Source organism: Pan troglodytes, chromosome 8, assembly GCF_028858775.2.
Source record: "Pan troglodytes isolate AG18354 chromosome 8, NHGRI_mPanTro3-v2.0_pri, whole genome shotgun sequence".
NCBI lineage: Eukaryota > Metazoa > Chordata > Mammalia > Primates > Hominidae > Pan > Pan troglodytes.
In genome coordinates this window covers 57756846-57767941 of record NC_072406.2, presented here as the reverse complement: position 1 = coordinate 57767941, position 11096 = coordinate 57756846, and the positions used below count along the sequence as shown (strand labels likewise).

Sequence of the window (11096 nt, the reverse complement as noted above, 5' to 3'; positions counted from 1 at the left end):
GGGCCCTGGCGTGGTGTCCCCAGGAGCTGGCAGGTGAGACCTGCTCACCTTTTCATTGAACTAGCCCTCTGCACCTGAAAACATCAGCTGAGGCTGGGAGTTCCAGCATCTGCCACTTTGGGGAAGGCTCAGAATTCCCACTAGGACAAAAGGCCCTAACCAGGCCAAGTCTGCCTCAGCATGCCTGCTCCTTGGAGCCACATCACCAGCAGAACTCAGAAGCTTGACCCAGCGCCCACTTGGGTTCCTGCCTGACTTTCCTGCCAGGTGTTCTGCAGCTCATGCCTGCGCTGGTGAGGATGCCAAGACTGGATGGGTGATCGGGGCTGTGTCCCACTGTTTTGGCAAGCTGTCACCCCAGCGTGGTGGCAATACCGAGCAGGGGGCCAGAGGGTGATGCTGGGGAGCTAGGGTTAGCAGGCCTTCCCATACCAGGGTACTGGTGCCCATGGAAGAGAGAGACCTCCCAGCCGGCACTGGTGCTGTGCTTTGCAGACCTGCCCTGATGTTCAGGACCCATGACTGGCTGTTTAAGTGCTGCTTACTTCATGGTCAGTTTGATTATTTCTCTTTCTTCCTCTTCTTTTAATTTTTCAACAAAACTGTCCAGCACCGGCATTTCAAACTTAATGTACTGAGCGACCTAGAAAATCCAAGAACATTTTAATGTGCTTTAAATTCGAAGCCAAAAGTATGTTTTCTTTTCCTCAAGGCTTCCATAGTGGCCCATCCAGCCAACATCTTGTATCCACAGAAGGAGCTGCCGCTTTTCCCACCCCACCCCCACACTGCTGTGTTGTGTACAGATGCCAGGATGGGAGCCTATTCTTATCTCAAAGGCAACTGTTATCCCTGGGAGGAAATATTAAACTGAATATTAGGAAGAGCATTCAGTACAGCAGCATTGTCACATTGGGTGCCCTCTGGGCTAGGGGGTAGGGAGGTGGGAGCACCATTTTTTCTAACAATGGAATGCAATTGCAGCAGCCTGAGGGATACGGGGTCACTAGGCCTCCTACTTGAGGTTCAAACCCCATAAGCATCTTCTATGCAGAGGAGTTTGGAAATGCACTCACTGTCTGGTCAGAACTCAGGCTGTTGGTAAGACTTAAATATCTCCCTGTTTTCCACAGGTGCGAGGTAGGGCCTAGTTAAAAAGCCTTTGCATAGGTCTCTCACATAATGACAACAAAATACATTCCAATGAAGGAAAAGACTTTACTTCCCTAAGAGGAAAAGGACAGGGCCATGGTTTTATAGGACCCAAATTCTTCTTTCCCCTAAGCTGCTGGTGCTGGCGGTCACTGATGGGAGAGGGAGGGCTGGCGCCTCCCTGTGCTAGGCTGGGAGCCCTTTGGGAGAGTGTGGAGCTCCTGGAGACACCAACTGAGAGGGCTCTGGCCAGGAGTCCTTGGGAGGCCCCGTCACCCAAGAACCCCTCACCCTAGAGCAGGCCTCCCCAGACTTGGCCCCCACTCACTTCATGGGGGACTTCCACGCCCAAGTCAGCTTCCATCAGGAACATCCTGGCGATCTTCTCACATGGCCCATGCAGGATTCTGGAAATCAGCGGGTACTCGCAGTCTTTTAATTTTGTCCGCTCTGAAAAAGAAGGTGGTTTACAAAAATCACGGGAGATTAGGATCACCTCTGTCTGTTCCAGATTAGGAACTGATAGAAAATGCGCGTCTAGGGGCGCAGGGAACCCTAAGAACACAGACCTCGCTAACAGCGCTGCCCTGAGAGATTCCTGCTCATGCAGAAGGGAGGCAGAACAGGGCCCCCAGATCTGCCACTTTGGCATAAGGATTAAGTGGAGCGGCTGGCAATTGAGAAGAAGAAGATACAAGCGAGGCTCTCTGCCCTCCCCTATTTGCCAAAAAGCAGGACATAAATTTGTCAAGGTGTGCCCCCGTCCCTCTCTAGGCAATGATGGAGTTAATCACCAGAGACAACCCGAGCCCCTCCTCAGCCTGGAGAGGGCACCAGAGGAACCTGCACAGCACGTCCCGCTGAAGCCCTTCCCTTCCCGCAGCTCCCCGTGTGGTGACCTTCCCACCCTTCGCCTCCCCAGAAACTCAGGCCCTTCTCCTCTGTCTTGTCACTTCTCTAAAAACTTACTGCTCTTTTGTGAATATGCTATTTAAGCCCAAATTCTAACCATTCATCCCTGGATATTCCAAAGGGCATGCATGATGCAAGTGTTAACAAACTTCTGTTTGTTCTTCTCCTTAATCTGTCTTTTGTTAATCTAAATACAGGGCCCCAGCCAGTAAACCTAAATGGGTAGAAAGAGAAGATATTTTTCCTCCCCTACAGTGTCATTCAGCAAAGGTGCAGCTTGAAGAGAAACAAGATCTGACGGGGTGGGAGAAAGGAAAGCTGAGATGGGAGGGCCAGGGCCTGAAGCACTGTGACACGCACCCCACCCTTCCTGACCCAGCGTCAATGAGCTAGGGACCCACCCATCCATTTCTCTGGAAGAGGTGGAGAGGGAGGCTTCCTATAGCTTGGTGGGATTCTCTTTCAGAATCCTGAAAGAATTAAACTTAATGTACTGAGCGACCTAGAAAATCCAAGAACATTTTAATGTGCTTTAAATTCAAAGCCAAAAGTATGTTTTCTTTTCCTCAAGGCTTCCATAGTGTGCCTGGGTTTGGGTGGGGGAGAAATATTCATGCTGGGAGGCACAGTGTGCCCTAGCCCACTAGGCAAGCCAGCACGGAGCCCATCTGGGAGGGAGTACAGTCAGTGGTTGGTGGGGAGGGGGCTTGCTGGACAGGTAGAGACCTTTTGCTTTTACGATCCAGAAGTGGGGCAGGTACTTACCCCCAGACTCGTGAACGATGTAGAGTGCGAACTCACTGGGGCCATCTTCCACCTGCACAGGAAGTCACAGGAAGTCAGATCACGGTGCTTGGAGATGGGAGAGAACTGAGAGGGTCCCCTGACAGTAACTACACCCCCAGTAACACACACGCTAGTCACAAGGAACCTGCCCTCTCCCAACCTCCTCTTGCTTGAAATCCGAGAGACCAAAGCTCAGCGGAGGGACCCTTGCTAGACCTTCTGCCCAGGCAGCTTCTGCCACGGGCAGCTTTCCCCAGAACCCCACCCCCAACAGAATAGCAGACCACTGGCATCCTGGGGCAAGGCCGCTCCTGGCCAGGCTTACCCTAAATTTGTTCAGCAGCAGGGTGAGCACCTGCAGGGTTGTCATGGTGCTGTTGACCCTCACATTGGTCACGGATCCGTAGGCTGGAGTAAACACGGAGGTCTGTACCAGGAAGGGAAAGAAATTCAGGTCAGACCCAGAGGGGACAAGGGACTGACATCACGATGGTGAACAGACCAAGGCAGCAGGTGACGCTGAGATCTGGGAACACCTGCACCTGTCCATTCACGCTGATGCACACACAAGCTGTTCCCAGACCTGGGAGACACTCCGGGAAGCTGTAGTAGTGCACGCCTTCCAGAGGCCTAAGGAAGATGTCTACACACCCAGAAGGGCCAGCTCTCTGGACCCGAGGAACCAGGGCCATGGAAGTCATTCACAAGGGTGGGGGAATCAGTCTCTCCATCACTCTTTCTATTGATTAAGTCACCAGTTGTCTGTTGATTCTAAGGCTGAAAGTTACGCAATCTGTCTCCTCCTCTTCATTCTCCCAGCAGTGCCTAGTAGAGGCACTGGTCACACCATATCAGCTTCCCAGCTTGTTCCCTTCTGGTCTCAGTCCCTCTAATCCGTAGTCTGCACCGCTGCCTACAGGAACGGACTTCTAAAACCCTTGCACCTCCAAGTGACGTCTAGCCCAGCTGCATCCATACAGTCTCGGCTCCCTTCCCTACCCTGCTCCATACCATCTGAATCAGAGTCTGCGTTTGTAGAACACAAGGTGAAGCGATCTGTGCAGTTCAATGTGAGAAGCACTGTTTGAAAGCGCGGGTCTAAAAGTATCTGAAGGCTTCCTGGGGACTGTGCAATAACATCTGTAGTTCTTCTCATTGTCTCGCACGTATGACACTATGGTTGCCTAACAAGCACCATGTGCTCCAGTCACAGAGCTTCTTCACAATTTGGCTGGGGGGTGGGGGGACACATTATATTTTTGCAGGTATCTTGCCTTTGCCTAAGAGACACCATATATGAAATCAACCAGGACTCTGCCTGACACATAATAGGTCTGTCCTCAATAAACCCTAGCTGTGTATTGAACCTGCTAAGATTTTACATACAATCATTGATTTAATATTCATAACAACCCTTTGAGGCAGCTATAACTAGTCCCCTTTTCTTAGAAAGGAATCAGAGGCTTTAGGAGGTTAACCAGCTTGTTCAGAGTTACCCATCTAGAAAAGACAGAGCCCCGATTCAAAGGATTCCATGATTCCTGAAAACCTACATGTTACCCACCTGATGCTGGTGCCTCCCAGCGAATGTGACTCCTCTGCAGGTGAACCTCTCCTTGCTTTTCAAACTCAAGTTTAGATTCGCATATTCCTCCTCTGAGATCCTAGCTCTGTTTTCCCAAGGAGGTAGCTGAGGCTCAGAGAGCTCAAGGACCTATTCAGTATCCCCGCTTTGGTAAGTCCAGGCACACCTGGGAGCCATTGTGAGTTCAGGTCCAGACCATCACAATGAAGCGAATATCTCAATAAAGTGAGTCACACAAATGTTTTGGTTTCCCAGGGCGTATACAAGATATGTTTATACTATACTGTAGTTTCTTAAGGGTGAGACAGTATTACATCTAAAAAATATGCATGCCTTAATTAAAACTACTTTATTGCTAAAAAATCTGACACAGAGACACAAAGTGAGCACATAGTGTTGGAAAACGGCACCGATAGACTTGTTCAACACAAGGTTGCCACACACCTTCAATTTGCAGAAACCGCAGGTGCAGCAAAAAAAAAAAAGTGCACATTTTTGCAAATAGAAGGTTGCTGTTCAGCAACCTTCCATTTGCAAAAATCTGCAAGGTACAGTAACAAGAAGCACAATAAAATGAAGCATGCTGTGCCAGAGTCAGACTCAACCTCAACCTGCTTCCCCCAGCTCAATTCTAGTTGAGGTGCAGAATGACTGAGTTATACAGAAAGCCAGGATTAGGATTAGGCTTTCTTGTCCAAAGAAATATGGAAGAGAGGGCCAGGTGCAGTGGCTTACGCCTGTAATCCCAGCACTTTGGTAGGCAAAGGCGGGCGGATCACGAGGTCAGGAGTTCAAGACCAGTTTGGCCAATATGGTGAAACCCCCGTCTCTACAAAAAATACAAAAATTAGCCAGGCATAGTGGTGCGCACCTGTAGTCCCAGCTACTCAGGAAGCAGAAGAATCGCTTGAACCTAGGAGGTGGAGGTTGCAGCGAGCCCAGATCGTGCCACTGCACTCCAGCCTGGGCTACAGAGTGAGACTCCATCTCAAAAAAAAAAAAAAAAAAAAAAAAAAAAGAAAGATGAAACAGAGGAGTTAGGCTATTTCAAAGAGACAAAAAGTCTTGTTAACAAGACACTGTGTTTCTTCTGCATGAAGCCTTTTCTCAAGATGATACCAACCAACTCCAAGTAGGAACAAAGGCCCCCTGGCTACTTTCTTATCTCTAACCACAAATGGTTTCTCTCTAACAGAACACATTTGAATCCAATAGGTCAGGTAGTAGAAACAGCTACAAAGTTTCACCCAGTCTGGAAATAAAACCAACATTTCTGGGAATCAGAACAGTTTTGGAAAATGACTGAGTGAAGTAATCGTGCACAGTTCTAAGAAACAAAACCTGGAACTATCTCAGAAATTCAATGCTAGGAATTACTTATTTCAATTGTTGCCTCTGACTCAAGGAATCTGTGCCCTCATTTCCAAGGACGTTAGTTCTGTATGGATGTTGAGCATGGTAAGAAAGGGCTTTTTGCATAGTGCTTTTCTTTGGGACTTCCCTTACCCAGGAGGTGGGGGAGCTACTGTCCCAAATGCTTAAGACACTATTCCGTGTCCTTGAAAGCAGTACTTTTTTCTGGAAGAATGGATTCACATTCCACAGGCAAATCTGTCACTAGGAGGAAAAGCAGCCCTCACTGGGTGACAGGCTGAGACCCCGTGTCATCTGGCTGAGCTCTTCTTGATAGTGTGGTTCAGTCGGAAATGAGAGGCTGTGATGAAAACCCTCACTGTTCATTTCAAAGGCTGCAGAGTGCTCGGGACATGGTGTTCCTATGACACTAGCAATCACTACAATAAGGTTTAATGTACCAGACACACCTCTTAGTGATGAATGAGACCCTTCGAGGATAAGCGAATGTACCAATGCTAAACTCCACCATTCACTACTTTGAATCATGGAGCAAAACATCCCTGCCCGCCCCACTTTTTTTGGTAAGGAACACAGAACTGGAAAATACCTAAACCCACGCACATATTTTGGAAAATTTTTGAATAATTCCTTAAACTAGCATATCAACATTTATTTGAATGCTAACAATGAGTACTCAACACATTACACACTAAACCCCTTTTGGAACAAGATTTAAAGAATACTCAAGTCATGTTATGTGTCCTTGGGCTAATCTATACCTTTGTTAATCTCTGCCTAACTTCAATCCTGGGTCCCCTTTACTCTCTCAGGAGACTCTACTTTGGAATAGTCCTGGATTTTTCCAGATTTAGCAAAGGCAACCCTATTGTCATTCATTCACTCACCACAAGCCTAGCAGGGGGTGGAAGGGAGATCCTGAGATTAAAGCAGGGTCCCTTCAGCTTGCCCAGCAGAATTCCAAAGTAGACATTTCAAAGTCCAGGGCACCCTAAGTGTAGCTTGAATGGCCCCTGGATAGCCTAACCTGGAACACATGCTCCTTCAGATCGGACCCTGAGACCCTCCTCCTGAGCCCCCTCCCTGCCATAAGTCATCCTCTATCAAGAAGGGCAGCTGCTTCAACTGGAAATCTCGGCTTGCATTTCCCAGTGCTGAGGGAAAGATATGGCCTGTCACAGGACGCTCCATCCAGGGCCTTGCCCAGACAGCCAATCATTCTATTTACAGTAACAATTAACTTCTCCTGCTACAGTTCAGTTTGTTTATAGAATGATGTAATTTGGGGAAAGAAAGCTTTTCCTGAGGCCAGTACAATGCATCCTTGGACAAAAGGCTGTGTGCTGGGAATCTGGGGTCGTCCAGGTTCTCTGGGGCACAGACACACGTGCCCTGGGCACACCCCTGCTTAATTATTCGGTGAGAGTGATGGCTGGATACACAGTGTTCCCAGGGATCAACCAATCGAGTTCGGGGGGAAGCCTCCTAGAAAGTGCCCTCGTTGAAGACACGGTCAGCGTTACTGTCTGCCCAGGGCATCCCCAGCTTACTTGCCAGAATTCTGTGTGACCTGTGAGGATGCACTGACAGTGAGCATGTGCTGGAAAACGCTTAGGTCATAAACGGGGCTGTTATGTGGATGCAACCTGGTTTTTCCTCCTGAGGGCACAGGAATGCCAGCAGCCCCCACACAGGTCATGGTGCTTGCTGTGCCTGTGCTCAGGCCTGGCTCCCCATGCGCCCAGGGGAGAGGCCAGGCTGGGGCATCACCTTATGATTGTAGAAGTGGCCGTTGATAGAGAACCGGTGTCGCCGGATGCGCTGGGCCTCACCGGGGGTGCGGCACTTGGGCCTCCTCTGGCTCATGCAACTGGCGTCGCTCTTGGTCCGCATCAGCTGGGGGGCCTCCTCTGCCTCCTCCAGGGGCCCTGCATGAGAAATGGGTGAGAGAATGGCAGGGTGGGTGATGCTGACAGAGCAACTGCCTGCTGTCGGGAGATCTGGCACCCTAGAGCCCTGTAGTCACGTGCATTGGGGCAGATGGGGACGTGAGGGCCATTCCTGGACTGGAGGCTGGATATTCCCAGCTTGCAGATAGGAAGGTGAGACCCAGACAGGGTAACCTGGGTCACAATGTCACATGGCCATACCCCTCTTGGTCTCTGTCTTAGGGTGCCCATGGAGGTCTTTCGTGGCCCCAGCCCTGTCTTCTGAGCCCCTGCTCTGAAACAGGCCCTTCACTGAGGGCTAAACGAAGGGGAACAAAAAGGATGAATGAGCAGGTACAGAGGGTGAGGACGAGGTCGCAGAGGGAGGCGAGGGGCCAGGAGAGCGCAGTGCCTTCTGTGGATGCTCCTGTTTCCCATAGCACACACAGGGCGGGGGACTCAGGCCACCCCCACACTGTCACTGTCACCTCCCAAGCCTCTGCTCACTTTTCCATAAAAAGGAGCGAGAATGAGGGCAGAGCACCTCACAGGCAGGCACCTGGGTAGGGGTCCAGCAGGTGAAGCCCCTCTTTTGCTGGGGCACAAAGCTGTCCTTCGGAGATTGTGGTTGTGAGCCAAGCCCCTCTGCTCCTACCCCGGATGAGGCAGGGGTCTGGGCAGCTTGCGGGCTCCGCTTACCCGAGCTGTCTGTGGAACTCTCAGCCTTGTGCACTGGCTGAATGCTTGGCCCCTGTGCTGTGATGTTCCCGTTCTGGGGCGATGGCTCCTTTCTGAAAAGAGACAACTGCAGGGCTGAGATGGCTGCTGGCAGAGAAAGGGAGCTCAGGCCAAGGAGAAGAGACCAGCAGCCCCTGGGGTAGGACACAGGCGGGAAGCAAGGCAGGCTGAGGTGAGGCCTGGATTTCAAACCAAGAGAGTCAGTCTGAAACAATAAAAGAAAAGTAGAGGCCTCCCCCAGCATCTGCTGGACGGAGAGTGAGCCTGGCCCTGCAGACCTGAGGGCTTGTGCTGGGCTGCATCGCACAGACACATGGACACATGAACATAGTCAGGGCCTGCGCATTCCTAGACACCAGGCTTAGCCAGGCCAGCAGCTGTGTGCCAAACAGGATCCCGAAGGCCTAGTGGGGTGTCAGGCAGGGGCCACCTAGAAGGGCCCAACCTCCAGGCCTCTTGGCAGGATGAACCCCAGGCCAGGGTAGCTAGTGCTGGGCTGGAGAAGGAGTGGGTATGATGGGGCACAGCCCTGTAGCCCAGGGGACCTGGGGAAGAGAAGACAGATGGGATCCTGGAGAATACACGGGCACAGCCGCGACTGCTGTCTGTGAGTGCTTTACCTCGAAGAGGGGCACATGTGAGTCACACTTGCAGCCTTCCTAAGGAGTCTGACTTTATGCTCTAATTCTGTGTGCCTCAGAATTTGCTGAGTGACTGGGGACACCTAGGTATGTGCTGGGGCTGTCAGGGTGGTGGGTGCTGTCACAGCATGGGTTTCATATGAAATCTGAAGGGGGCAAAGCTCTGAATGTGTGCCCTCTACAGGAGTTACTACTGCAGAAGCAGGCAAGGCCCAGCCACTAACTGCGTCTTTTGGGAGTGGGCCGAGGAGGAGATAAATGTGCATTGAATGGTAAGGCAGGCAGGAGACCATTTCCTCCTGACAGAAACATTATTCTGATATTAAACAAATGTAATGTGAAATTCTGATAAATTTATTTTTAAAATTTTGACATTAAAATGAAAACAGAGTAGTAAGAGGCTAAATTCGTGTAAATTTTAAAGATAGAACAAGAGATGGCGAGACATGTTCGGCTTGCATAGGTGTTGGGAGCCCCCCTGGCTGTAGTCGTCCCTTCTTGCCAGCAAGGTGGCTTGCAGGAAGGTTTGAGAAACAGAAATGGAGGTCATGGGAGCCTGGAATGTTCTCCAGGAAGGAGGGAGAGGCCACCCTGGGTGAGGCTGTGGACTGAGGCAGTCACGGGGCATGGGGATGAGGCTGGGTCACCCTCCTGTGCCAGTGTCCCATAAGGGAACAGGGCTCCCACCCTGAGGCTCGGGATATCCCCAATCCACACCCCAGACAGGGAGCTCAGGCTGAGCAGGTGTCACAGAAGCCACCGGGTACTCACGGAGGGCAGCTGGGCCGTCCGGGCATCCATGAGGTGGAGGGGAGGTGCACCTGCTCCCGGTCATCCTGCATCTGCAGCCGGATGGGCCGCCTCAGCCCCCAGGCAATGTTGAGGAGCCCCTCGATGATCAGAGTCCCTTCTTCCTGTGGGGGTCCACACATCAGCCCTTCCCCCAGAGCAGCTGCCTACCTTCCCTGTGCCCCCTAGGGATGGGATGCTCTGAACACTCAGGCCTCGCACATCCCTCCTCCTGAGTGGCCCCATCCCCTCAGGAAGGACCATCAGCCACTACGTGCCCTGGGGTGTGTGACCAGGCCCTGTGGGAGGGAGCCTGAGATGTGCTCAGCTCATGCCTGGCCAGGGGCACAGCGCAGAACACAGTGGCTGAGTCAGGTGTCCCACAGGAATCCAGCTGCTGGCCGGCAGGCACGTCCACACCGCGGTGAGGAAGTGGTTCCAGGGACGCACAACCTGTCTGCTCATGCCAAGCAGGGGACCTCTCTGCCCACACTGCACCTGGGAGGGGGTCCTGCGCCACCAGGTCCTATGGCCACCAGGCCCGGCAGGGTCCCACACCCACCAGAGCAGAAGTGGGCACTCTCTGTCCTAGCTGTGTCTCAGCCTCACCCTTCTCCCGGTGCCTTCCAACAGCAGCAGCGTCCACTTGCCAGGGCTGACAAAGGGTCTTGTTTTTCTCACCACTGCTTAGACATCACTAGCCCTATATCCCATACCAGAATTTCTACAACAGCCTTCATCCCATGTCCCCAACCTCCCTCGGTTTCCCTAGGTCTGCAGGTGACATGGCTTCTCTCCTGCTGCCAACCTGGGGCCCTAATCAACAGAGTCCTCTGCAGGCACCTTGCTAGTAGTGCTGGTTGGCACCCCTTGGGCCCTTGATTCAGTGCCTCTGACCTATTCCAGGCCTCTGTCTCTGCGAGACCACCCCAGGCCTCTGTGCCAATCCCGGTCACTCTGTGTGTAAGCCTGGCCAAGCTGAGTCATTTGCCAGAATACTTGCCAGCAACCTCGGCTGCCCTCTACCCAGAGCTGCAGTCTCGAAGCTACACACTCCTAATGTGCTCTGACACTAGTCTTCCCACAATTAACTTTGAATATCATTCTCTCATTGCCATCTCAACTAACATTTAATTTTATTATTTATTTATGTTTTATTGTGATAAGGACATTTAACATAAGAACTACCCT

General features: G+C 51.5%; 1 protein-coding gene across 5 annotated transcripts in view; it reads right to left on the bottom strand.

The window, feature by feature from the left end:
- The window catches only part of RASSF4 (Ras association domain family member 4), a 34958-nt gene that overhangs the window by 2157 nt on the left and 21705 nt on the right, over positions 1 to 11096 (bottom strand). For 2 of the 5 annotated variants that reach the window (XM_016918162.4, XM_016918160.4), the window contains 7 exons: positions 9888 to 10030; positions 8437 to 8528; positions 7580 to 7737; positions 3176 to 3277; positions 2830 to 2881; positions 1481 to 1602; positions 546 to 643 (listed from right to left, as the gene is read on the bottom strand). In XM_016918162.4, the coding sequence (XP_016773651.3) occupies positions 546 to 643; positions 1481 to 1602; positions 2830 to 2881; positions 3176 to 3277; positions 7580 to 7737; positions 8437 to 8528; positions 9888 to 10030 (767 nt within the window). Of the gene's footprint in view, positions 1 to 545; positions 853 to 1480; positions 1603 to 2829; positions 2882 to 3175; positions 3278 to 7579; positions 7738 to 8436; positions 8681 to 9887; positions 10031 to 11096 lie in introns of those variants that run through there. The other 3 variants (XM_063780627.1, XM_016918163.4, XM_063780626.1) reach the window with 3 other exon arrangements.